Raw genomic sequence first — 27,458 nt, 5'->3', positions numbered from 1 at the left:
TGCGTGGTCTCTACATCAGCTCCTGCCTCCAGGTTCCTGCCATGTTTGAGTTCCTGTCCTGGCTTCCTTTAGTGATGATCAGTGATACAGAAGTGTAAGTCACTGAAGCCTTTTTTCCCCAAGCTGTTTGGTCATAGAGTTTCATCACAGCAGTAGAAATCCTACTTAAGACAGGATGATGGTACAGGGGAGTGAACTTAGGACTCCACCACTGAGCCATGTCCTTAGCTGCCTCTGCCTGTCTCCCTAGTGCTGGGAAGAAAGTCGCCACATCCCGCCCCTTAGCTATCCTTTCTTTTTCTTTTTGGTTTTTTTTTTTTGAGAGAGGGTTTCTCTGTGTAGCCTTGGCTGTCCTGGACGCACTTAGATCCGCCTGTCTCTGCCTCCCTGAGTGCTGGGATTACAGGCATGCTCCATCACCCAGCTTGAAATCTGAGTTTTAAATGTTAGCATCTCCTGTATAGGCCAGAGCACCAGGGCATGTCTGTAGTGCTACAGGGCTGAGACTATTGCTCTGTTCATAGAGAGCTTGCCTGACACTCACATCTCCAGTACTGCAAACAAACCAATGGTTGGATGATAATTTATAGTGCTTATGGCTACATCTAAGATTAGTTTCTGGCTGGTAATCAAATTAATTAATTAATTAATCTGTCTACAGGGTTTCTCTGTGTAACAGTGTTGGCTGGTTACTCTGTAGACCAGGCTAGCTTTGAACTCACAGAGATCTGCCTGTCTCTGCCTCTCAAGTGCTGGGATTAAAGTCATGCATCACCACTGCCTGGCTTATGGCTCTTTTTGTTGTTGTTGTTGTTGTTGTTACATTTTATTTAGTGTGTGAGAAAGAGACAACTTGTGGAAGTTAGTTTTGTCCTTTCACCACGTGAGTCCCAGGGATCAAATCAGGTTTTCAGACTTGGTGGCAAGCACATTTAGCTGCTAAGCCATCTCTTTGTCCCTAGGATTGCATCTTGTTTTTATTGTTTTTCTTTGGAGCAGCGGGTCTAGCAGGTGCCAGTGTAGAGATGGTGCTGTGAGGGAGAGAGACTTGGGCTTTACTGTAATGATTCTTCTCTCTTCTGGTGGGCTCCCCCTATCCCCACCCCCCTCCCCCCCTTCCCCCCCTCCCCCCCACTGACTCCGTCTTTGCTTTGCTCTTTCAGTTTCTGGTGGAGCAAGTGGAGGTGGCGACTAGAACAGGCCCGGGCGGACCATGTTCTCCACGCAGTGGCTGTGAAGCATCGGGCCCTGAGCCTCCAGCTGCAGGTTTGTGTAGCATAGCCAGGCGATGTAGCTGGCAGGGAGCCTTTCACTGCTGCTGCTTGCTGGGAGTGCAGCCCCCGGGGGGCCTGGGGAGGTGAGGCTGCTGTTAGGAGGCTGCACTTGCTCTCTATGAGATTTCCACTGCAGAACTGAGTTTGCTAAATTCGTTGTAAACTGTCAAATGTGTGTTCATATCTCATTATTGTTTTTCTATTTTCTTTTTGGTTTCCGATTTTCAAGACAGGGTTTCTCTGTGCAGCCTTGGCTGTCCTGGACTTATTTTGTAGACCAGGCTAGCCTCGAACTCACAGCGATCTGTCTCTGCCTCCCTGAGTGCTGGGATTAAAGGCATATACCATCACGCCCCAGCTGTTTTCCTATTTTCTAATTAGAAAATGATTCAGGGAGAAACGAAAACTGAAAAGAAAACCCTGTTCCTTTGCCAGCACAGGCTGTTTATTTATGGTTTTTGAGACAGGTTCTCCTGTAGTCTGGGCTGGCCTTGAACTTGCTATGTGGTGGAGGATAACCTTGATCTTCCAATCCTCTTGCCTTCACCTTCCAAGTGCTAGGACGCACTCATTAACTGAAACTCACCACTCTGTACAGTGAAGATATGTTAATAAACACACTTAGCCTCTGAGATCACCTGCGCGCGCGCGCACACACACACACACACACACACATAAACATAGAATGGCATCAACTGTCTTGAAGGCTGAAAACGTGATTCCGTGGGTGAGAGTGCATACTCTGATGCAGAAGACACGGAAGCAGTGTACAACCACCTATAGCTCCAGCTCCAGGATCTGATACCTGCTGGCCTCCTTGGGCACATGGACGCAGATGCATATATACCTGCACACAGACACATACATATACATAGTGAAAAATAGAATAAACTTTTAAAAAAGAGAAGAAAACAAGTGAGATTTTGGCATGATGATAGTGGAGTGTGTGTGTGTGTGTGTGTGTGTGTGTGTGTGTGTGTGTTTATGTTTTATTTTATTTTACATGTGTATGGTTAGGTTTTTGTTTGTTTGTTTGTTTGTTTTAGTTTTGGTTTTTTGAGACAGGGTTTCTCTGTGTAGCCTTGATTGTCCTGAACTCACTTTGTAGACCAGGCCTGCCTCTGCCTTTCAATGCCCAGATCACATGTGTAATTTTTTGTCCTTCATGTATGTATGTCCACCCTGTGTGTGCCTGGTGCCCATGGAGGGCAGAAGAGGATATCGAATCACCTGGAACTGGGGTTGCAGATGGTTGTGAGTTGCCATGTGGATCCTAGGAATCAATTCTGGGTCCTCTTAACCGCTGAGCCATCTCTCCAGCCTCAGATTCCGTTTGTTTTGGATGTGACTAATGGACAGGATTTGCTCATGGAGAGATTAAATGTGACATCAGATAAGGAATCCTTTGGTGACGCTGGGCTCTGGCTGAGCACCTGCAGCAGTGGAGTTTACTGACACGGGGCTGAAGGAGAAGGTGCCTTGTGGGGCGGATGGGAGGAGCTGTGCTCTCACTCCAGATGCTCAGCCTGGGTCTCCCTTTCAGTCCACACAGAGAAGTACAGATGCTAAGGAAGCATCCGAAGTACTGAGGTCCTGCCTGGACCCTCCCATCTCAGTCCTTGTAGGAAGACTTTTTTGTTGTTTTTTGAGACAGTTTTTCTGTGTAGCCTTGGCTGTCCTAGACTCGCTTTGTAGACCAGGCTGGCTTTGAACTCACAGCAGTCCGCCTGCCTCTCCCTCCCAAGTGCTGGGATTAAAGGCGTGCGCCACCACGGCCAGCTGTAGGAAGACTTAAAGCCAAGTAAGTGAATGAGTAAAGTGAGTGACAGGAGGGCTGTGGGACAGGCCTCGTGAAGTCAGCAGAGAGGATGCTGCCGGCCATGTCAGAGGCCGTTCTGCGGCTCAGGCTGGGTGAAGACAGTCTTGACCTTTGGGCTGAGCCACGTGGAAACGGTTGATAGACTTGATAAGCACCGTTTCTGAGCTCAGGAGAGTGCTTTCAGGAAAGCCTGCTAGGGGGAGGTTGCAAAACAGAACTAGTGCTAGCCGGGTGGCTGCGTGCTAGAGGGTGAGCCTTTGCTTTGAGGGCTGTGTCTGCAAATACTGAATCACAGAAAAAAGTGTGCAGCATATACTCCTCACCCTGTTTAACCCATTCCTCATGGCTTTTGTTTTGTTTTTCGAGACAGGATTTCTCTGTGTTAGCCTTGGCTGTTCTGGACTCGCTTTGTATACCATGCTAGCCTCGAACTCACAAACTCACATTGATCTGCCTGCCTCTGGCTCCCGAGTGCTGGGATTAAAGGCGTATGCCACCACACCTGGCTGGCTTTTTGTTTTTTTGAGGCAGTGTCTCACTCTGTAGCCCTGGCTGTCCTGGAACTCATTATATAGACCAGACTAGCCTTGAATGCAGAGATCCACTTGTTTCTGCCTCTCAAGTTCTGGGATTAAAGTCCTGCATCACCTTGCCCAGACAGTCCATTCTCTCTCTCCCTCCTTCTCCTCCCCCCGGCCCCCCTCCCCAGTATGTGTGTGTGTGTGTCTCTCTCTCTCTGCTGTCTCTCTCTCTTTTGGTTTTTGAGACAAAGTTTCTCTGTGTAACAGCCCTAGGTATCCTGGTCACTTTGTAGGCTTGAACTCACAGAGCTCTGCCTGCCTCTGCCTCCTGAGTTTTGACAACCTAGAAAATACATTTTCTATTCCTTTTTAAGTATTCAGGAAAATGGAGGAGGGGGCCTGGAGAGATGGCTCGGCAGTTAAGGGCCTGAACTTTCCCAGAGGACCAAAGTTCAATCCCCAACACTCATATCAGGTAGCTCACAAATACCTGTAACTCTAACTCCAAGGTATCCGTCTCCTCTGGCTTGCACAGGCAACTGCACACACATATACACATATATAATTAAAAATAATAAAAATTCAGGGTCTTATTATGAAGACTATGCTGGCTTCAAACGTATGATCCTCCTGCCTCAGCTTCCCAAATTCTGAGATTACAAGCAGAAGCTCCCATACCAGTTTAAGAATAAACATAGTTAATATAGTTTTCTCTCTTGTGATTTTTTGTTTTTCTGTTGTTTGTTTGTTTGTTTTCTTGACAGTGTCTCATGTAGCCCATCCTAGCGTCTTCTCGTTTTGGCCTCCTGTGGTCTGGGATTACAGGTACATTGTGCCTGGCTTGGGCTTAGGTTTTTTTTTTTTTTTTTTTGAGTCACTTCAAAATTGTGGATGTAATGTTCACCCTAAATCTATTTTGATATATTTGGTTGTAGCTTAAAAAAAAAAAAAGAAAAGAATTTCTTTTATATACCACAATGTCATTATTTCCAATGCATTTCATATTGATATGACAGTATATGCTAAAACTGTGCATTAGGTCAGTCAGTCAGAGCTACATAGTAAGATCCTGTCTCTAAAAGAAAGAAAAGAAAACTGGGGCCTGGAGAGATAGGTTCTGTGAAGGGCAAATGCTGCTCTTCCAGAGGACCCAAGTTCCATTCCCAGCATCTATGTCAGGTAGCTTAAAACTATGTAACTTCAGCTCCAGGGAATCTAATGACTCTGAGGGCACCTCTGCATGCGCACACACATTTTAAAGAGAGCCAGCCATGGTGGCACACGCCTTTAATCCCAGCACTCAGGGAGGCAAAGGCAAGCAGATGAATGTGAGTTTGAGGTTAGCCTGGTCTACAAAACGAGTCCAGGACAGCCAAGGCTATACGCGGAAAGCTCAGGAGGCAAAGGCAGGCAGATCTCTTGAGTTTGAGGCCAGCTTGGTTTACAAAGTGAGTCCAGGACAGCCAGGGCTTCACAGAGAAACTCTTTATCTTGAAAAACAAAACAAGACAAACAAAGCAAAAAATGTTTAAAAAGAAATGCAAAACCAAAACCAAAACCAAACCAAAACAACCCATACATTACAATTTTTGTGTCTGATCTAGAGCCCAATATAGAGTCACCTACTTTTTTTTATTGTCACATTCTGAAGGTCATTTAAATTTTTTTATTATACGGGGCCGGGCATGGTGGCACACGCCTTTAACCCCAGCACTCGGTAGGCAGAGGCAGGTGGATCGCTGTGAGTTCAAGGCCAGCCTGGTCTACAAAGCGAGTTGAAGATAGCCAAGGCTACACAGAGAAACCCTGTCTCAAAAAAAATTTTTTTTTAATTTTACAATAGGAGAAAAATAGTACTTTTATTCACTGGTTTCTCAAACCTAGCAGAAAGCTGCAGGTACAAGAGAAGGCAGGAGAAGATGGGAGGAAGCCGTGTTGGGTGGTCTGCCTGGAGCATTCGCAGTTGGATGAGAGCAGGGCAGGCAGAGGTCGTAGGGGAGTATCTGCTGCAGCCTGCAGAAAATTCTCTTGGTTGCCTTTTTCTTTTTAGATCTATTTCTGTATGTGTATGTGTTTATGTGTGTATACATGTGTGTCTGTGGCGGGGGCGGAATGCCCACAGAGGCCAGAAGAGGGCAGCAGATCTGGAGCTGGATTTATAAGTGGTTGTGAGACACCCAGCATGGGTGCCTGCAACTGAACCCAGGTCCTCTGCAAGAGCAGCGCGCATGCTTACTGAGTGCCTGAGCTGTCTCCCTAGCCTGCTGCCTTACTTTTGGGGGGCACTAGGAAACATGGTGTTCACCTGAGAGAATGGAAAGAAGAGGATTACAGATTTAGAAAAAGATGTGAAATCTTCGTTCACCTTCAAACTAGGGCATTTGTTATCCATGCAGATATGTGAATAATCTTAAGGGGATCCTGTTGTCAGCCTTCACTTTTTCAGGCACACCTTCCTGAGAATACAAGAAAAGCCTCTTGATGGGCATCCCCCCACTTCCAAAGCAAGGCAGACCTTGTGCATTTAGGAGCAACTTCCTGTCTTCCCTTGGTTAACTCACCAACCCAGCTTAGCTCTAGCTCAAAGGCTTTCTGGAATTCCATCATTGCAAATTACTTTTTACAATGTCTCTTTATTTTTTTAATTGTAACTTCTTCCCCAACACCCCCAAGTTTGTTTTGTTTTGTTTGAGGCAGGATCTCCTGTAGTCCAGGCTGACCTTGAATCCCTGATCTGGTCTTTTCAGGCTTGGTCACGGTGGCAAGAGCAGCTCCTGGCCAGCCATCGGGAGAGAAGGAAGGTGCTCACTGCTGTGCGCCACCATCAGCGCTGGCAGAAGCAGAGGTCTTTGAAGGCTTGGCTTAAATACCTGCACATCTGCAGGGTGAAGAGGTGGCAGAATGGTGAGTAGGAAGGCTAGGCTCCCAAGCCAGGCCTGATGTGATGGCTCTCCCCACAGACTGTGGGCCCTCACGAAGAGGAACAGAAGCCAGTACACCACAGTTCTGATGACAAGAAATGCAGAAGAAAATTACATTGTCCTTGGCTCTCACTCATTTCCTTTTGGCTTTTATTTCTTTCTTTTCTTCTTCTTCTCCTCCTCCTCTTCTTCTTCCTCTTCCTCCTCCTTCTTCCTTTTTCTTCCTTCTTCCTTCTTAAAGTGCCTTTAATCCCAGCACTTGGGAGGCAGAAGCAGGTAGATCTCTGAGTTTGAGGCCAGCCTGGTCTACAAAGTGAGTCTAGGACAGCCAGTGCTGTTACACAGAGAAACTCTGTCTCAAAAAACAAAAACATTTATTTATTTAGCTCATATATATGCGTGTGTGTATATATACACATACACACAAACACACACACACACGCACACACACACACACACACAGGCATATATATGAGTGTCCTATCTTCATGCACACCAGAAAAAGGAATCAAATCCCATTACAGACAGTTGTGAGCCACCATGTGGGTGTTGAGAATTGAACTCAGGATGTCTGGAAGAGCAGCCAGTGCTCTTAACTGTTGAGCCATCTCTTCAGCCCCCATTTTGGGTTTTTATTAACATGCTTAACTTTTAAAAAGAGATTTATTTATTTATTTATTATGTATGCAGTGCTCTGTCTGAATGTACACCAGCAGGCCAGAAAAGGGCATCAGATCACTTTATAAATGGTTGTGAGCCACCATGTGGTTGCTGGGAATTGAACTCAGGACCTCAGGAAGAGCAGCCAGTGCTCTTAAGCTCTGAGCCCTCTCTCCAGCCCCCACATGCCTAACTTTTCTCCACATTGTCTAAATGTGCTGTGATTCCTACATGTATTCACTTCAAATGGGGCTGTGCGTATTTTGATGCGTATGACTCATCTACAGTTTTCATTGTGCTTGTCCTTACACCATATTACATCTTTATCAAGAATGCTAGTTTTAGTGATTATTTGTATTTTTAGAATGACTTGCCATTTTGTCTTTAATAATACTGAGCAAAAGGACATGCATGATAGAGGAGACACGGGAGGAAGGACAGTGGCAGGTGGAGGTGGAGACAGCTGCGTCACATGCTGAAAAGGATGAGGAAAGCCCTATGGCCTCCAAGAGGAAAGCTCAGAACCACACAGGAGAAGAGCTGTGGCTTCAGAGAAGAGCTCCTGTCATAACCAGCAGTGAGGCTCCCCAAACAGTCCTGGTTCAGCCCAGAGCCAGCCACTCCACTCTGGCAGCCCAGCTGTAATGAACTGGGCTGTCGTGCTGATGTCTCTTGAAATGGCACTGGCTTGGAAACTGCTGCTGGGGACAAGTGAGCATGGGATGTAAGACTGCCAAGCCAAGGCTCGTGCACGTCAGCGTGTCTAGTCCCCCAGTTCTTGTCCTAGAGACTAACTCCATAGCTGAGTTCAAAATGAGTAGAGATGAACTTGGAACAGACCTGCGTTTTCAGGGGTGAGGGGCTGAGGCAGGAAGGAGACTGCTGCAAGCAAAGATAAGATAGATGATTTTTTGCTTGTTTTTGTTTGTTTGTTTTTGAGACAGGATATTGCCATATAGTGCTGATGGGGTCTCTCTGTATGGTTGTCACTGGCCTTGAGCTCCCAGAGACTTGCCTGCCTCTGCCTTCATGCTGGGATTGAACGTGTGGAGCACTGTATCCGGCTGTGTTACATGCTTACCTTTCCTTAGCCCTTTCCTGTTTATAAATACCTGACCTGGTCCAGTGGGCCGTTCTTCAGTGACACAGTCCTGAGTGAGCGGTGGCCAGTAGATGAGACAATAGAGAAGATAGAGCAGGTGGGGTCTGAAGGTCTTGCATAGCTGCGTCTTATGCCAGGCAGGCTTATTGGGAAGTGCAGCATCCAACAGGCAAAGGCAGCAGAAGCTGTCATATAATGAGACTAACTGCGAAGCTGATCAAGCAGTGCTGCACAAGGTAGCACAGGGTCTCTCGAGAGCATCAGAGACAAAGCACACAGTCACGTTGGGACTGCTGACCACAGCCCTGACTGCTGGGAAGAGTTGGGTTCTCAGGACCTGGAGCCACGGCTCCCGCAAGGCCCTGACCCAGGCTGTTCCTTGCTTCGCCAAACGTGTTTCTGGTTTTAGGCAAGAAGCTGTGTTCCTTCTTGGTAACACCATGGCTTCAGGGAGAGCCTGGGGTCAGCCCTGTCCTTAAAAGGTACGAGGAGTATTTGATTTTGTCCTCACTTATGCAAAGGCATGTAGTTTCTGATACTGAATTTTTTGTGGATAGTTTTTTTTTTTTTCAAGATTTACTTATTATGCATGCAATGTTCTGCCTCCATGTGTGCCTGCACTCCAGAAGAGGGCATCAGATCTCATTACAGATGGTTGGGAGCCAACATGTGGTTTCTGGAAATTGAACTCAGGACCTCTGGAAGAGCAGTCAGTGCTCTTAACCTCTGAGTCTTCTCTCCAATCCCTGCCCCCTTTTTTCTTTGGATAGTTTTAAGTTAAAAGGAAAGAAAAAATTTTAACATATCACAGATTCTGTGAAAGGTTTGGCCCTGTGGGAATCTCCTGGATGCTGTCTCTGTGGTTTAGATTCTCCAGTCATTTTAGGATTAGTGTTGAGGCTAGGTTGACCAAGGCTTTCCTTTTTTCTCTAAAAACAGGAGTATGCTTGGTTCTCTGTGGAAGTTCCCTTGAGTCCCTGCTCTCTGCCCCTTGGCAGGGTCCAGCCTTTGTGTTCTCTCCCTGCTGGGGGCGCAGCACCTAAGAGCTATCTCTCTGTTGCAGAGATGGCTGTACAGTTCCACCGTGTCACTGTGCTCCAGATACATTTCTGTGACTGGCAGTGGGCCTGGGAGTGGAGGCAGAGCTTGTCTGCCCACCAGGCCCTGGTGGCGAAGCTGGCCAGGAAGATGGCCCTGCGGAGGGCCTTTGCACACTGGAAGCACTGTATCCTTCTTTGGCACTGGCCTGTTTGCCCTCCCAGAGATGCTCGGCGTGAGGAGCTGGATGCCTCAGATACCCACCCTTCTGTTGTCCCTGGAAGTCTTGATTCAAGTTGAGCTTCAGCTTAGTTTCTTGTGTCTGGGCGCTAGGTAGGTTTCTGTTTCTGTGATAAACACCATGACCAACTGCACGTTGGAGAGACAAGCGTTTATGTCACCTGACAGCCTACACTCTATCATGGAGGGCAGCGAGGGTGGGAACTCACTGAAACAGGAACGATGCTTACAGGTTTGCTCTCCAGGGCTTGCTCAGCCTGCTGCTGCTGCCGCAGCCTCCTTGTCCTCCTCCCTCTTCCTCCTCTTCCTCTCTCTTCCTTCTCCTCTTCTTTTTTAGATTTGTTTATTATGTATACAGTGCTCTGCTTGCATGTGTGCCCACCTGACAGAAGAGGGCACCAGATCTCATCATAGATGGTTATGAGCTACCATGTGGTTGCTGGGAATTGAACTCAGGACCTCTGGATGAGCAGACTGTGCTCTTAATTGATGAACCACCTCCTCCAGCCCTAGAAAAGATGTTTTTAGGACCAGTGAGATAGCTTTCTGTCAAACCTCATGACCTGAGTTTGAGTTTAGGAACCCACTTGGTAGAAGGAAAAACCGGGCGCCTGCAAGTTGTCCTCTGACCCCCACCATGCCACATGCGTGCTCACAGGTTCTTAAGCAAAATCCCAAGTGTTTGATTTTACCAATGAAGACTTAAGAGCCAGATGCTGGGGTGAAAACCTACTAGCTCAGAGTGGCAGAGAAAGCACCAGCTGAACTTCCAGAAGGAAAAAGCCCTTTTCCACACTGTCTTAAAACCCTTCAAACTGTGTATCCCTCTTTTCTACCTCCTGTGGGTCTGTCTGTCCTTAGGACTTCCTCCCACTCTCTATGGCTTTTTTCCTATGCTCACTCTCCATCAACTGCGCTGCCTCTTGACCTAATGTTGACTTTATTTAATACTGTGTACAATATGAATTAATCTCTTGGATTAAAGGTATGTGCTAGGGCTGGACCACACCACAACTAGAAACAGGTATTTCCAGTACACAGTCTTTGGGTTCACAGTGCAATCAAATACCCTGCAACACACACAAACACAGATAAATGCAACTTGATTTTTTCTCTTTTCTCCTTTTATTAGTAAGTAAAATGATTCAAAACAAAACCCAACGTTTTATTTTTGTTTTTTTGTTTTTGTTTTTTTTGAGATCTGTTTATTAAGCGGGGCGTGGTGGCACTCGGGAGGCAGAGGCCAGCCTGGACTACAAAGTGAGTCCAGGACAGTCAAGGCTACACAGAGTAACCCTGTCTCGAAAAACCAAAAAAAAAAAAAAAAAAAAAAAAAGATTTATTAACGGGGCATGGTTGCTCACACCTTTAATCCCAGCACTTGGGAGGCAGAGGCAGGTGGATCACTGTGAGTTCGAGGCCAGCCTGGCCTACAAAGCAAGTCCAGGACAGCCAAGGCTGCGCAGAGAAACATTATCTCAAAAAACCAAAAAAAAAAAAAAAAAAAAAAAGGAAGAAGAAAAAAACAAAACAACAAAAAGATTTATTATGTTTACAGTGTTCTGTCTGCATGTACACCTGCATGCCAGAAGAGGGCACCAGATCTCATTATAGATGGTTGTGAGCTATCATGTGGTTGCTGGAAATTGAACTCAGGACCTCAGGAAGAGCAATGAAATCAAACTGCTGCTGGAATTCAAGGCTGTCACGAACTTTCATTATGCAATCCCAAAACGCTCTGCTCTTCTCCGTTTCTTTGCCTCTGTATCCTCTGTGCTTCCAGTTCCAGCCGACCTTGTCAGAATCCCAAATCTCTTCCTTTTTATCAGCATCTCAGCATCCTCAGATTTTGTAGAGATGGAAGAGACATTCAACCCAAATCTCCGGGCTCTTTCCTTTAGTTTATCCAGGTTAACCATAGGCTTGGTATCAGATGGCAGACCTTTTGTTGGGACCGAGGCAATTCCAAACCTGGCTGCCCGAGCAGCCTTCCTGCTCTCCAGGCTCACAGGCACGTTGAATCGTTCCGCCCTCTTCTGCATTCTCTCAGTCTGAGGTATTCCAGATGTAGTTTTTACCACCTTCTTTTCTGATGCCATATCAGCAGCTTTTTCAGGAGGGTCTTCTTTAGCAGGCGGTTCTGCGGGCTTTGGTTCTTCTTCCTCAGTGTCATCTCTCAGTAGGTCGTCTTCATTTACTACTACTTCTTCTTCTTCAGCATGTTCTTCAAGATGTGCCTGGGGCCTGTTGAAGAGACCCTCCTTTATTCCCTTGGTCTCTACACTAGGAGCAAGACACTCTTGCTTTAGTTCAACAAGCATCAGCTCGTGGAGCTCCTCTGTCGTGGCTGCCATCTTGTTGCACCTTACTGCACCAGACCTGAAAAATGTAAAAAGATGGTCCTAGATTAGGGGAGGATTGAGACCAGCTATGTGCGAGGAACAAGTCAGGCGACTGGACAGAAGATAAGCAGGCTGTGAGAGAAAGCTCAGGAGGGAGCAGCTAGCTGGGTCGGCAGCTAATCATCGAGGGTTGTGGGATGAGAAAAGACTTGACAACAACTGGCGTTCCAGCTGTCATCTGGGTGGCTTGTGGCACGGTGGCGCACGCCTTCAATCCCAGTACCTGGGAGGCCGAGGCCAGCCTGGGCTACAAAGCGAGTCCAGGATAGCCAAGGCTAACACAGAGACCCTGTCTCGAAAAACAAAAACAAACAAAAAATCCAAATGCTTATAAAAATTGATGACAAATGATCTCAGGCACTTTTTTGCCTTTCATCAAATGGGCATCCAGAGAGAGGCCTGACCTGGCTCTTTGATAGGCCTTCCCTGGATCACCAGGAGGAGACGGAGGTTGCTAACAGCCTATCTAGCAGGTCTGTTAGGCTTAGAGCCATGGCCCTTAGCTGGCTCACAGGAAGTATCCACATTGTGTCGGGACAGGAACCTTGCTATGCCAGAGGCCTTAACTTTGTGGCAGACATGCTATTACAGGCCGAAGAGGCTGCCCAGTGTAAGGCAGCAGAAGAACACCACCGGCACTGCCTGCTGGTAAGAGTGCCAGGCTCCAGGGCAGCCGTGGAGGCATCTGCTCAGGGCCGCTGCGCTACACCAGCCCCTGTGTGCAGCCAGTTCTGAGTTAGCTGTGGTCTGTGTTTGCATTTTGAAACTGATAAGGTAATGGGTAGAGTCGGGGATTTGGAGTTCCTGAGGGACATCAGAGGGGATCTGATCCTGGGTTTTTAAGCACAGTGGCCCTCTTTAGTGTGGCAGAGACCTAACGTGTAGCCCAGATTGAGGTGGTCACGTTCCTCATCTCCCCTTCTCTGCCCTTGCAGTCCTGGATCCCAGCAGGAATGAGAGAGATGGGTCTTCCCATGTGAGTTAATACCGAGGAGACAGTCTCCAAAGGCTCCCAGATAACTCTACATTCCGTCAAGTTGATAATGAGGACCAAACGCCACAGATCCATCCTAGTTCATTCTGGCAAACCCAGTATAATTATGTAAATGTGCATATACAGTAACTCTTAGGTGGTCCCCAAATCTGCGTTTAAAAGCATATAGATCCTGTGGAGTCAGTCCCCTGGCCAGAGGCGAGGCTGTGTTTCTGTGTGAAGCAGTGTTACCGAGAGCTGCTGGGCAGGCTAGCTTTCTATCAGGTACACAATAGAGGAACTGCAGAGAAGTGGAGCAGCCCTAAATCACAGCGGCCTCTGACGATGCTGTCCTTGTGCATGCTCCTACAGAGTCTCATGCTCCTTTATAACCCCGTGTCGTTTCTGTGTGTAGTATTCTTGCTTTAAAGCTTTAAAAGACAACGTGACCCAGGCCCGACTCTGGCGAATGAGAAGGAACCTTGCTCACCAGCTGCATGATACTACGGTGAGAGTCCTCCCATCCCAAGCAGGGCCTTGCTGTGTGCTTAGCTCAGGCTGGTCAGACTCATTGTGTATACAGTGTGGGCTGGCCTCGAATTCCCAGTCCTTCTATGCATGGCACTCCACCGAGCTCCAGTGTGACAAAAGTGTCTTTACCCACTTAAGTATCACCCCAGACCAAAAATGTATTACCCTGGTACCCAGTTCTAGGCCAGCCAGAGCTTCACTGGCCCTGCCTCACAACAGACAAATAAAATTGCCCCGCGCCCATTAAACACCAACTCTGTTCTTTCCCCCAGTTGTGGGCAGCTGCTGCTCTACTTTCTGTCTCTACCAATTTGACTGTTTTAGAAACTTCAAAGGAAAATCGTACCCTATCTGTTCTTTTGTGGCTGGCTTACATAACATAATGTATACCTTTTTCTTGACAATGACATTGGCTCTTTGAAGAGGTCAGGTGATGTTTTAGTTGAAAATCCCTATCCTTCTACTTTACCAATAAAGACTGAGGTGAAAATCCTGCTAGCTCAGAGAGGCAGAGAAGGCACCCAGCTGAACTTCCTGCTCAGCTCACGTCCCAACGGAGAAGGCCCAAAGGCTTGCTAGCTCAAAGCCTGAAAAGCCAAAGGCTAAGGAACCGAGGAGCTCTAAGAGCCAGGTAAAGCCCAAGCCAAAGAAGTCAAAGACCAAAGCCTGAAGGCCCACCTACTCTTTAGTCCCTGTCAGCTGGGTTCTTGCTCCGCCTCTTGACCTAGGGTTGACCTTATTAAATCCTGTGTATGGAAAACTCTTGGATTAAAGCTGTGTGTAAGGCTAGCTGAACCACACCTTAATCACCTGTTTACAATAAACAGAAAGTTCTTGGATTAAAGGTGTGTTAAGGCTCAACCACAAGAAACAGGGATTTACAGTTCAATCTAAGGGATCACAATGGGATCAAAGATCCTGGAACATTTTCCCCCTTTTTGTGTAAATAAATGACATTTTCTCAATGTCCAGTCTATAGTGTTTGGCAACCTTGGAGAAAGTATTCTACAGTACCTCCTATCTTAGTGAATCCAAAGTTGTGTACCTAAATTATTTTGTATAAAAACTTGCATTACCAATCAAAAACCATCTTCAGACCTAAAAAAAAAATCTTAAATCCTAAACAACTAAGTTTAATTATAAAACTATAATGATTTAGTATTCAACCCCAGAGACCTTAGAAGAATAAATAGTATCTGAATAATCAGGAAGTACAGAGTAAGCAGCTTCCAAAACTATAGAAATGACAGATACTGCTGGCCACCTGGACAGTCACACAAGATATCTCTATAATGTTGGAGTATCATCTTCAGAAGGCTGTCCTGACCTCAATTTGTTAGACCAGGCTGGCCTCAAACTCAGAGATCTGCCTGTCTCTGCCTTCTTGAGTACTGAGATTAAAGGTGTGTACCACCATGTCTGGCTCAACATTTCAAATCTCTTAACTGTGTTTTTAATACCAAACAATAAAACTATCCTTTATATTTAAGAAGAAAACATTATGGATGGTTGTGAGCCACCATGTGGTTGCTGGGAATTGAAATCATGACTTCTGGAAGAACAGTCTATGCTCTTAACTGCTGAGCCATCTCTCTAGCCCCAACTGAAGGAATGCTAATCTGTGTTTTCCATTGCTATAACAAATCATGTACCCATAAATTCATGCCTATTTTAACCACCTATGCCTTTAATTTTCCTATTTGTTCTTCTGGCCCCATACACTCTTGCACTTTGTTTTAGCTGAGATAACATTTCAGTCATTAGAAGCTGGATATTCACTTCCCGAAAAGGCCAATTGGATTTTGATGAAATTATTGTTGCATCTGTTCTTATGTCTACTAAACCTTTAATTTCAATGCCATTTATTTTTATTTTTAGCTTAGGTCTCTTTTTTTTCTTTTAGGTTTTTTTATGACAGAGTTTCTCTGTGTATCAGCCCTGGCTATCCTGTACTCCCTTTGTAGACCAGGATGGCCTTGAACTCACAACAATCTGCCTGCCTCTGCCTCCCAAGTAGGTCTCTGATTATTTATAGCAGTTTACCTATGTATTTGTTTTGTGGTCTTTCTTCAATTTTTTGTTTTATCTATTGAAGCTGTTCAGTCCTTGATTACATCCAGAGCAGTGGGGGGTTTTTTTGTTTTGTTTTTAACAACAGGCACTAAATCCTTAATTCCTCTGTGGATGAGTCTCTCCTATGCTGACAGGAAATGACTGAATGGAATTGAATGTTGGGGCCAGCAGGGGGTCGGTACCCTTGGGCCTTCCCCAAAGGCAGAGAGTTACCTTGCCTATCTCATCCAAAGCCAGCCTTTGCCACATCTTCTGCATACTCCAGAAGGTTGGGGCCTTCTTTTCGGATTATTTCTAAAAAAGATCGGATTATCTCTAAAAAGACTATTGTTAACAGGGTGAGATGGCACAGTCCTTTATTCCCAGCACTCTGGAGGCAGAGGCCAGCCCGGTCTACAAAGGGAGTCTAGGATAGCAAAGGGTAACAGGAGAAGCCCTATCTCGAAAAACTAAACCAAACCAAGAAAGAAAGAAAGAAAAAACACTGTTTCTAGGAATGCCTTGCCTACAATTTTTTTTCAAATGGCCTTGCTTACCACAATTTTGACCTTTCCTAAGTCTTTTAGAAATTGCTTCTCCTAACAGATTAGCATCATAAACATGAGATCCAATACCAGCCATTTGTCTAACCCATTCTTCTACTGGTGCTGAGCTTGACTTTAAAGGTCTAATTACTCTTTTGCACTATGAATTAGCATTTTCAAAAGCCAAAGTTTCAATTAGTACTTTTTTGACTACTGAATCTGAAGTATATATAGCTGAAGTTAATCTGTGCAAAAATAAAGTAAAGGCTTCTTTGGAGCCTTGCATAATTTTAGTAAATGGCTCAGCCCTCTTCCCTAATTCTTTAACCTTATCCCAAGCATTTAAAGTGCTTGAGAACATAGTGCCTGTAAATCAGCATGTTGGCCTAGCAACTAGTCCTGGGAAACACCAGTATCTCTGGCCTTTGCTTCCTCTTTCCACCATGATTGCCATAGTAAGACAGACCAGGTTCCAGTATTACTGTTGTCAAATCCTTTCAGTCTTGGAGGATAATCTTGTTCTGAGTTGACCATGAATTTAAAATTTACTTAACATAGAATGAATGCATACCATAGGAGCTGATTGGTTCCTTAAATCTCCTCAAATCTATAGGATGTCATTTATTTTTTTCTAATCTTGGTGCCTATCATCTCCTGGTATGTCTTGTAGAGTAACTGGATGTACCAAGGCTGGTTTCCCAATGACCTTAGACCACTCCCCATCCAGTTTCCTTAATCTGTGTCATGATAGGCTCTTGTCTAATGTCCTCTGTCTGTATTTGATTATTTTTCTTAAGTCTTCCTAAGATTTGTCTAAATTCCTCTATGTCTGAGTATTTTCCTTAATCTCATTTATAAGTCTCTCTAATTTCTTTTTTTTGGGGGGGGGGGGGTTCGAGACAGGGTTTCTCTGTGTAGCCTTGGCTATCCTAGACTCGCTTTGTACACAGGCTGGCCTGGAACTCACAGTGATCCACCTGCCTCTGCCTCCAGAGTGCTGGGATTAAAGGCATGCGCCACCATCCGGCTTCTAGACACTTGTCATTTTTCTCTTTTTTCTCTATCTCTAAAGGCTTTTTCTATTTTTTTTTTTAGTTTTCGTTTTTGTTTTTTGAGACAGGGTTTCTCTATGTAGCCTTGTCTGTCCTGGACTACCATTGTAGACCAGGCTGGCCTTGAACTCACAGCCATCCACCTGCCTCTGCCTCCCGAGTGCTGGGATTAAAGGTGTGCGCCGCTGCCGCCACCACCACCCGGCTGTAAAGGTTTTTTCTTAGAGCAGGTACAGGAAGCCACTATGGTTATTAAGTAACCATATAAAGTTACAAAATGATGACATTCATCACGCTTGGCTTTGAGCTGGTTCCATTTAAATTATTTAGCTTTTCATTTGATGCTGATGCTTATAGTTTTTAGGCCATCTGGAGTCCCACTAAACAGGGTTCTAAAGTCTTCCATTAAGTTCCAGCCACTTGCCATCCTTAACTCCTTGAAGATTTCCCAGATGACTTACCAAATCCGATGGCTTCTCAGTTTGTCCTCAGCCAGAGTGATCTGTCAGTCGGGTCGTACCATTCGTTGGAGCGCCAAAATGTTTTAATTGAAAATCCCTGATTGTTCTATTTTACCAATAAAGACTCAGGAGCAATATGCCCTGGTGAAAAACCTGTTAGCTCAGAGAGGCAGAGAAAGCACCCAGCTGAGCTTCCTTCCTACTCAGCTCCCGTCCCAATAGAGAAGGCCCAGAGGCTCGCTAGCTCAGCTGGCAGCCCCGGAGGAAAAGGCCAAAGAAAACCAAGGCCAAAGGCTTGCTAGCTCAAAGCCCGAAAAGCCAAAGGCTAAGAACCGAGGAGCTCTAAGAGCCAGGTAAAGCCCAAGCTAAAGAAGCCAAAGACCAAAGCCTGAAGGCCACGCTGTCTTAAATACCCCTCCACTCCAAGTCCCGCCTACTCTTTAGTCCCTGTCAGCTGGGTTCTTGCTCCGCCTCCTGACCTAGGGTTGACCTTATTAAATCCTGTGTATGGAAAACTCTTGGATTAAAGCTGTGTGTAAGGCTAGCTGAACCACACCTTAATCACCTGTTTATAATAAACAGTTCTTGGATTAAAGGTGTGTTAAGGCTCAACCACAAAAAACAGGGATTTACAGTTCAATCTCAGGGATCCACAATGGGATCAAAACAGATTTTTTACAGTTCACAGTCTAAGGGACCACAATGGGATCGAAGATCCTGTACCAGTCAGGCTAGTTGTTGTTTGTTTGAGGGGGGTTGTTGTTGTTTTGTTTTTTGAGACAGGGTTTCTCTGTGTAGCCTTGGTTGTCCTGGACTCACTTGGTAGACCAGGCTGGCCTCAAACTCAGAGATCTGCCTGTCTCTGCCTCCCGAGTGCTGAGATTAAAGGCGTGCACCACCATTGCCAGCTAGGCTAATTGTTTTTTATTATGATCCTTGTTCTCAAGACATCTGTTTTTTTTTTAATGTCATTTAATTTTCCTTTATTCTATATAGTTCTTATAACCTAGACCCTGGACCCAGAGACTTAGCCATGGAAATTAAATACTTTGACAGTTGCTTCAGGTGGCAACAGTGATGAGTTTTAACTTCTAGAAAGTCTTCTCTCATGTCCAGGACTGACTGTCTTCGTGTGACTGTCTTCGTCTACTAGAGGCACTTTTTTTTAAAACTGGTCCAGACCATGGCTCTTCAGGCCAGCTGCTGGGAGTGGCCTGCTCCAGAGTGAGGCAGAGCTTCCTGTGGGGACTCAGTGCGCTGGGGTGAGCGCGTACACTGGCAGCCTTCTCTCCAGGCTCACTGTGATAAACGTGTTGGTTTTTTGTTTTTGTTTTTTTTCCCCGTCCTTCTGCAGCTGCTCCACAGGTTCTGGAACCTCTGGCAGTCTCGGATTGAGCAGAGGGAGGAGAGGATGCAGCCGCCCTCGCTGCAAGCAGCCCGGAGCCACTACAGGTGGGAGCGGGCGTCAGCCCTGGCCTCTCTAGGGACACCTGGAAACTTTGACATAGGGATTTCCAGGAGTAAGTGGTTACTCTGCATAAGTTGGTGCCACAGACACAGAAAGGCCTTTAGCCAAGTGTGGCCTCTGCTCTACATAGCAAGTCCTGGACAGTGAGAGCTGTGTGCATATTTGCTGCCATCCTTTTTTGTACATGTCATAACCACACTCTGGACACACTTAGCCAGGACTGTTACCTGGAACAAAACACAGGAAATAAGTAAGCTAAATAAATAAATAAATAAATAAGGGTGGGTCTTATTGTGGTGAAGGCCACACTATACAGTAATGGCTCCTGTGTGTGGTTTGATTTCGGCAGGTCAGCTGGAAGGTAACATGATGCAATTTGCACTGGGTCCTGACCACACTGTATGCACCTATTTGGTCACTGCCACAGGCTCCATTCTTCTGTGGACCTTTTGGTGTTTGTGCATTGTGGTTGGTGATAAAGCTCAGTGCTTAGCATGGGCAAGGTAAGTCAGAACCGCTCTGCACTGCAGCAAAAGATTAAAAAAAAGCCTGTGAATTGTTACTGTTGAAGGGTCAGGCTAGGGAGATATTTGGGCTCGTCTCCCTGGAAATAGGCAATGTTCTTGACTGTTTAGAGCCAGTCACTCTTTCAGATGCACTTATTTTTCTATGAAGAGAAACTAAACATACATATTTGAAAGAAAGCATAAAGTGAAAATAAAAGTTGCTAGCCCTCTTTCCCTGCTCCTTAGTCCTTGAATTTCCTGCTGCCAGAGACGCTCATCATGTTAAGTAATGTCTCGACTGCTTTTCCTTCTTCAGCTCCCAGTGTCATCAGTGTGATTGAAGTTGCTGCTCCAATTTTGAAGCTTTTATTTACTTGTTTGTTTGTTATTGTTCTAGGGACCCAGCCCAGTGTTTTTCACGTTCTAATCACTTGTTCTACCACAAAAGCTTCCCCTGCTCCCCAGCTTCAGAGCATATTTGTGATGAGTCAGTAAGAATCCTCATATTTTGGGGTGAAGAGATGGCTCAGCATTTATGAGCATGGACTGCCCTTCCAGAGGACCCAGGTTTAGTTCCCAGAACCCACTTAGTAGCTAACAACCATCTGTCCCTCCAGTTCTGGAGGACCCGGTGCCTCTGTGGGCACCAGAGTCTCATGGTGCACACCTTCATGCAGGCAAACACTTAGACACTCAATGCTTAGAAATTTGAAAAAGAAAGAAAAAGAACTGACTCAAGTCAGACTTGTCACGGTAGGTCACTATTCTAAATCCTGGATTACAACACCAAGCATTTGATCCTCACATTCAGTATCACTACATGAAGCTGGGAACAGTGGTGCATGCCTCTAATCCTAGCTCTTAGGGAGGCAGAAGCAGGCGGATTTCTGTGACTTGGAGGCCAGCCTGGTCTACAAAGTGAGTCCAGGACAGCCAAGGTTACACAGAGAAACTCTGTCTCAAAAAACAAAAACAAAAAAAGAAAAAAATGAGAAGAAGTAACTGTACATGTTGTTTGGTGTGGCTCATCCCTAACATACACCTGTTTTGTTTTTTTTTTTAAGATATATTTATTTATTATTTATACAGTATTCTGCCTGCATGTGTGCCTGAAGGACAGAGAGGGCACCAGATCTCATTATAGATGGTTGTGAGCCACCATGTGGTTGCTGGGAATTGAACCTTTGGAAGAACAGCCTGTGCTGTTAACCTCTAAGCCATCTCTCCAGCCCCTAACACACTTTAATCCATTGTAAGTAGGTGATTATGGTGTGGCTCAGCCCTAGCACACACCTTTAAGCTACACACAGGATTAATTCTCTACACAGGATTTAATAAGGTTAACCCTAGGTCAAGAGGCACAGCAAGAAAACAGCTGACAGGGATTAAAGTGTAGGAGGGACTTTGAGTTGAAGGGTACTTAAGACAGCTTGGCTATGAAAAAAGGAGCTTTTGAGCTTTAACCTAACAAGCTCTGTGGCTTTTAGCTTTTTATCTTTTCCTCGTGGGCTGTCAACTGAGCCAGCAAGCTTTTGGGTTTGGCCATTTTGGCTTTTCCTTCTGGGAGGTGAGCTGAGTAGGACGGTCTACTGGGTGCTTTCTCTGCCTCTCTGAGCTAACAAGTTTTCACCCTAGCATCTGGCTTCTGAGTCTTCATTGGTAAAATGATTTGGATTTTAAAACAACATGTACAGCTGCTTAAAGTTAAAAACACAGTAAAACCTTACAGTTTCAAACCTGACAGTGCCAATACATAGTTCTTTGGTTTTCTGTGTTTTGTTCCAGGATGACAGTCCTCCAAAAGTGTGTCAGGGCGTGGTTACTGTATGTGCACAGGAGACGGCGCCAGCAGGTATGGAGTTCATTGAAGCAGGCAGCTCAGCTGCCTACTGGCTTTGGGAAGGTGCTTGGGAAAGGCTTCTGCAGCAGATCTGGTTCTGGCCTGGAGGGTACTGTGAAATCACAGGTGTCCCTCAGCCCTCACTGGTGTCAGTCTGCACATCCTGCATCCCTCCATTGCTGGACAGACAGCGGTGCTGAGGAGGAGGAGTGGCTCTTCCCAGCCTGTTAGGTCTATACTCATGCCCACCCCAAAGTGCTGGGATTACGGGAATGTGCTGCCATGCTTGGACCCCATGGAAGAGACACTTGCTACACACCGGCTTTGCCTTAGACCCTGTGCCTGTGTTGAGCGTACAGCTGTGATATAAAATAGGCAGAATTCCTGCACCCCAGCCTCACAGCAGGGTGGCAGGGCAGTGTGGCTTGCAGGTCACTGTTGACAGCTGGGCACAGGTGTCTGCAATGCTAAATGAAGGCTTTTATTTATTTATTTATTTATTTATTTATTTATTTATTTATGGGTCTTTTTTTTTTTAAAGATTTATTTATTGCATATGAGTACTTTATCTGCAGAAGAGGGTGTCAGATCACATTATAGATGGTTGTGAGCCACCATGTGGTTGCTGGGAATTGAACTCAGGACCTCTGGAAGAGCAGGCGGTGCTCTTAACCACTGAGCCATCTCTCCAGCCCTAAATGAAGGATTTTAAAGCAATTCCTTTGTGTGTGCGTGTGAGCGGTGTGTGTGTGCAGGTGCCCCCAGAGCTCACTTAGAGCTGGAGTGACAAGCTGGTTTTGAGTTGCTTGACGTGAGTGCTCGGAACCAAGCCTATGTCCTCTGGAAGAGCAGGAGTTGTTCTTTAACAGCTGAGTCGTCTCTCAGCCCCTGAATAGAAGACACTGATAGCAGATTGAGATTTAATAGGGATGTCAGCTCATTGATGATGTCTGCATGGAAGGCGCCCATGTTTGCCATGTTCCTGGCAGTGAATGAGAGAAAGACACAAAGTAAACTTAGCTTGGTTGTTTTTGCACCTCCCCTCCCCCTTGACTGTCATCTGCTCCACGGTCCGCCTGACGCATTTAGGCTGCCTCCTCACAGCTGTGGGATAGAAGGGGAATTTGGAGCTAGGTGCAGACTCTTCCTAGGTCTTCTCTGTCTCTCAGCCCTTCCTTCATAGCTGCCCTCTGCCACCCAGCTGCTGGTCATCCCGAGTGTGTTCTGTGTGCTTCTGCCCCTTGCTGTCCCTCAGGAGCTCCCTCCACCCTTGCCTGTCCCTCTCCATGTGTGACTAATCAGAACATCACTGTATAGTTGCACACTGACTTTACTTTTCAGGTGACCTGTAGCTGCTGCTTCATTTGTTTGTTGGCTTTTGAGACAGGGTTTCTTCTGTGTACCCCTGGAGGTCTTGCAGCTTGCTCTATATACCAGGCTGGTCAGGAACGCAGTGGTCTTCCTGCCTCTGCCTCCTAAGTGCTGAAATTAAAGGAGTGTGCCACCACCACTCAGCTTCTGCAATAACTTTTGCGGTTTCTATTTTTTGGTGATTTGAATATCGTGAAGAACATTTCCCAAGTGTTGCATTTAAAGGAGTGCACAGTCACACCTGGCTGGCTTGTAGCTTCTTGAGGGTCTGTCTTAGCCCAGCACCGTGCTCAGCAGTGAGTGCTGGTTCATTTGCATGGATGAGCTGTCTTTGACTACATCAGAATGTCTCTGGTGGGTTATCTGGAAGCTGGGTGTGGAGGCACAGAGCTGTAACACCAGCACCCAGGAAGCAGAGGTAGAAGGATTGCTGCAAGCTCAAGGCCAGTCTGAATAGTGAGGTTCACACCAACCTGTGAGACAACCTAAAAAAAGAGCCAGGTGTGCTGGCTCCTACTCACCGTCCTACAGTCAGGAAGTAGAGACAGACAAATATGAAGTTCAAGGTTACCCTCAGGTGCACGGATTCCAGGACGCCAAGACTACAGAAGACCTTGTCCCATAAAAAACAGAAACAAAAATGGAGTTTGAAAAAGAGAGCTAGCCGGGCGTGGTGGCGCACACCTTTAATCCCAGCACTTGGGAGGCGGAGGCAGGTGGATCAATGTGAGTTCGAGGCCAGCCTGGTCTAAAAAGCGAGTCCAGGACAGCCAAGGCTACACAGAGAGACCCTGTCTCGAAAAATTAAAAAAAAAGAAAAGAAAAGAAAAAGAGAGCTTGCAGATGGGCAGTGGTAGGGCAAGCCTTTAATCCTAATACTCAGGAGGCAGAGGCAGGCATATCTCTGAGTTCAAGGCCAGCCGGGTCTACAGAGAGAGTACCTGGACAACCAGGGCTACACAGAGAAACCCTATCTTGAAAAACAAAAGCAAAAACAAACAAAATATTATGGCACGAATGGTGCCTGCTCATAATCCCAGCACTGCAGAGACTAAGGAGGAGGATTGCAAGTTTCATGCTACCCTTAGCTACATGAAGTAAGTCTCGGCCAGTCTGGAGTACTGAGCAAAACCATGTTTCAAAACAACAACAACAAAAACCCTAAAACAGTCGTGGGATGAGGGTTCACACCTTTAATCTTAGCACTAAGGAGGCAGAAGCAGGAGGGTCTACATGAGTTTGAGGACAGCCTGGTCTACATAGAGAATTCTAGGACAGCCAGGACTACATAGGGAGACACTGTCTCAAAAAACAAACAAGAAAAAGTAACATACAGATTTTATTTGTTTGTTTTTTTGCTTTTCGAGACAGGGTTAGGCTGGCCTTTAAACTCAACAGATATCCACCTGCCTCTGCCCTGGCGTGCTGGGATTAAAGATGTATGTCACCAAACCCAGCTTCATTTAAATAAACACAATACACATATGAATACTTACTAGTTTAGATACTTACCTAGAAAGATAAGCTGGGTGTGGTGGCACACACCTTCAATCTCAGCACTCAGGAGGCAGAGGCAGGCGGATCTCTGTGAGTTCTGGGCCAGCCTGATCTACAAAGGGAGTCCAGGACAGCCAAGGCTACACAGAGAAACACCCCCCCCCCAAAAAAAAAGAAGAAGAAAGAAAGATATATGCAATTAAGGATACAAATACTTTCATGTTTCACATTGCTTTTTTTCCGTTTGTTTCTTTATTGAGATGGTCTATCTGTGTATTCTATTTATTTTGTTTTTTTGAGACAGGTTCTCTGTGAAGCCCTGTCTGTCCTTGAACTCACTATGTAGATCAGGGTAGCCTGGAACTCACAGAAATCCACCTGCTTCTGTGTCTTGAGAGCTGGGATTAAAGGAGTGTGCCACCATGCCTGACTCATGGTACATTTTGTTTGTTTGTTTGTTTTTGTTTTTTGAGATAGGGTTTCTCTGTGTAGCCTTGGCTGTCCTGGACTCACTTTGTAGACCAGGCTGGCCTCAAACTCACAGTGATCCACCTGCCTCTGCCTCCCGAGTGCTGGGATTAAAGTCGTGCGCCACCACACCTGGCGCTCATGGTACATTTTTAACCTAGCAAATTGGTAAAGACCAAACATCATCTTCATTCCGTTCCTGCTTGTATGAGAAGCAGTCTTCTCTCAATAGAGTTTGACTCCAGACAGTCACAAAGAGCATTTGTTATTTTGTTTTAGTTACTGCAGGCCAGAGCAGATGGTCATTTTGAGCAGAGAACACTGCCTGCTGCCTTCCGCACATGGTACAGAGTCTGGCAACGGCACCAGCAGAGACGAGCTCTCCACATAAGAGCAGTGTGTTTTCACAGGTATGCTGTGCAGTTCCTGTGTGTCTGGGATGGGCAGCTCTGACATAACTCTGCAGACGTTAGAATGCCTTGGCTTTGCTTTACTGGCTTCCCAGCCCCCAGCCCCTGGTCCTCTGGGTAATGAGGGCCTTTCCTCATGGAGCAGGAAAGATCAGCCAGTACCTTTCCCTGATCACTTTGGGCCGTCCTTACTGCAGGTGCTTTCAGAACAGCTGTGCTTTATGCCTCTGCGCCTGTTCCATGAGCACTATTTGAGTTTCCTCAGTGTTGCAATGAGAGCTTGGCTGGAGCCTCACATTGTGTGGTTCCCCTAACATGCTGAGCTCCTGTCCTAGAAGACATGGTCGTTTGAAGTCTTAGAACAACATTTCTCAACTTGTGGGTCAGAGGTTGTGTAAGACCAGATATTTTACATTATGATTCCTAACAGTAGCAAAATTACATTTATGAAATAGCAACAAAATAATTTTCAGGTTGTGGTCACCACAACATGAGGAACCATATTAAAGGGTCTTAGCATTTAGAAAATTGAGAACCACTCACTGTCTTAGAACCATAGTCACCCATAGAGTTAAAAAAGCCAAGGAGTTATAGGTGGTGGCGCACATCTCTAATCCCAGGACTTAGGAGTTACAGGCAGGCGGAGCTCTGTGAGTTCGAGGCTAGCCTGGTCGACATTGTGAGTTCTAGGACAGCCAAGGGCTACACAGAGACACTCAAACAGACAAACAAGAGTGTCTTTGTAAATGTTTGACTTCTGATGAGTTTTTCTCATCTGCGTGTGTTTAGGGAGACACTAGAGAAGCAAGTATTTGCTCTCTGGAGGCAGAAGGTGTGCCAGCATCGAGAGAACCGCTTGGCTGAGAGAATGGTGCGTAGCTCTCCCTGAATGCGTTCCTGGAGGGAGGGTCCGGTTAAGCACCTGCCCTGGGCTGCTCCTCAGGACGTCGCACACCCCTGCCCACCCTGCCACGCTCCTGCCTGGGCTCCTGAGCCTGGTTGGTCTGGACGTTAGTGTGTGATGTCAGCTCGGTTCACTGGCAGCTGCTGGTCTGTTCTTATTCTGCACTGTTTGTTTTTCCCTTCCTGCCTCAGGCTGTACTGCACGCAGAGCGGCAGCTTTTGTGTAGGTTTTGGGTCAGGTGGCACCAGCAGGCAGCAGCTTGTCACCAGGAGCGGGAGTGGCAGGCCATGGCCTGTGCCCACCACCACAGCGGGCTGCTCAGGAAGGCTTTCTGGATCTGGAGGGAAAGCACCCAAGGCTTCAGGACCGAGTGAGTCGTGTTTCTACTCCAGAGCTCCCTCCCTCCCAGGGCTAGCGTTGCTGCAGCTTCAAGTGTCCTGTCAGCTTGAGCTGGTTCTGTGTCCCAGAAATTCAGCTTGATTCAGGGGCAGCACCTTGAGATCCATCACTGGACTCCCATGCTCAGAAACTAGGATACACCCTATTTCCTGCCTGGGACCTATGTCCAGTGACTGTGGTCAGTGGCCAGACATAGACTAATGAGCCATTACCAGGTGGTTAGACACTTGCCAGTGGGCAGGGTATGGCCATGGCCCACAAGGCTACAGTGAGGGAGAGTGAATGCAGCCCATGTGTCTAGTGCAGAAATGTTTGCCATATCCTGAGTCCTCATGAGGTTGCCTGAAGTTTCTGGATTTCTGTGTGCTTTGCTGGGAGAGGGTCATCAGACAGCTCTTCAGAGGATCCTTATTCCCAGAGCTCAGTGAGGATGAGGACCAGGGGCTGTACAGGGGAGTCCTGAGGTACTTGTGGTCTAGACCCTGCTGCGCTTCTGTTCCCCCACAGGAGGATGGGCAGGGCACGGGCTGCAGGATTCCACTCAGCACGGCTGCTGCGTTGGGCCTGGAGCACGTGGAGGGAGGTAAGGCGTTAGCGTGAGCACAGCCCGGGTGTGGCCTCTGGACAGGTGGAACTGTTTGTCCACATGACTCAGAGCAGGCAGATGGGCCCCTCCACCAATCCCGCGTCTCGTCAAGGGAGCAGTGAGGCCATGCTGGCTTCTGTGAGGGATTGGCTCAGGGTTTCCTGTCCTTTATGTGTCAGTCTGTTTTTATCTGAGCTAACTGAATTGTGAAGTTCCTGGTCAGGAACTCTGCTAAGGGTGTAACGTTGAAGCCAACACCAGCCCAGCAATTCCTGTCAGGCCCTTGCTCATTTGATACACACCGACCCCTCTAGGAGGTATATATTTATAGAAGACATTGAGGCTCAATTAGTGTATTCCCCGTATGTGAGCTCACAGAGTGTAGATTAGAGAGCGTGCTGCAGCGAGCCCACCTAGC

At 46.5% G+C, this 27,458-nt stretch overlaps 2 protein-coding genes and 1 long non-coding RNA gene across 14 annotated transcripts in view; 1 reads left to right on the top strand and 2 right to left on the bottom strand.

Annotated features, from left to right (window-relative positions):
* LOC311607506 overlaps positions 1-5,425 on the bottom strand; it is a 72,387-nt gene extending 66,962 nt beyond the window's left edge. The window contains exon 1 of the long non-coding RNA XR_014782615.1: positions 5,321-5,425. This is a non-coding gene — a long non-coding RNA (uncharacterized lncRNA). The remainder of the gene's footprint in view (positions 1-5,320) is intronic.
* The window catches only part of SFI1 (SFI1 centrin binding protein), a 62,736-nt gene that overhangs the window by 22,797 nt on the left and 12,481 nt on the right, over positions 1-27,458 (top strand). For 11 of the 12 annotated variants that reach the window (XR_014782610.1, XM_084799251.1, XM_084799252.1 and 8 more), the window contains exons 8-18: positions 1,164-1,266; positions 6,362-6,518; positions 9,361-9,522; positions 12,555-12,625; positions 13,366-13,458; positions 18,946-19,043; positions 21,351-21,417; positions 25,021-25,151; positions 25,941-26,022; positions 26,247-26,425; positions 26,962-27,037. Coding sequence is in view for 11 of the 12 variants with exons in the window: in XM_084799251.1 (XP_084655377.1) it covers positions 1,164-1,266; positions 6,362-6,518; positions 9,361-9,522; positions 12,555-12,625; positions 13,366-13,458; positions 18,946-19,043; positions 21,351-21,417; positions 25,021-25,151; positions 25,941-26,022; positions 26,247-26,425; positions 26,962-27,037 (1,219 nt within the window). In the remaining variant the exon portion in view is untranslated. Of the gene's footprint in view, positions 1-1,163; positions 1,267-6,361; positions 6,519-9,360; positions 9,523-12,554; positions 12,626-13,365; positions 13,459-18,945; positions 19,044-21,350; positions 21,418-25,020; positions 25,152-25,940; positions 26,023-26,246; positions 26,426-26,961; positions 27,038-27,458 lie in introns of those variants that run through there. The other variant, XM_084799246.1, reaches the window with a different exon arrangement.
* LOC311607503 (SAP domain-containing ribonucleoprotein-like) lies at positions 11,250-18,319 on the bottom strand. Its single transcript, XM_084799290.1, has 2 exons — positions 17,592-18,319; positions 11,250-11,954 (listed from the first exon to the last, which is right to left on the bottom strand). Exon 2 carries the CDS (start codon positions 11,927-11,929, stop codon positions 11,294-11,296), a length of 636 nt encoding a protein of 211 aa, XP_084655416.1. The 5' UTR covers positions 11,930-11,954; positions 17,592-18,319; the 3' UTR covers positions 11,250-11,293.

The sequence above is a fragment of the Acomys minous genome, assembly GCF_964271855.1.
Source record: "Acomys minous genome assembly, chromosome: 10".
In the NCBI taxonomy this organism is placed as follows: domain Eukaryota; kingdom Metazoa; phylum Chordata; class Mammalia; order Rodentia; family Muridae; genus Acomys; species Acomys minous.
This window is presented reverse-complemented; position numbering and strand designations above follow the sequence as displayed.

Excerpts from the sequence above, each read along its gene's own strand:
- LOC311607503 (XM_084799290.1), bottom strand. The coding sequence starts at position 11,929 with ATGGCAGCCACGACAGAGGAGCTCCACGAGCTGATGCTTGTTGAACTA.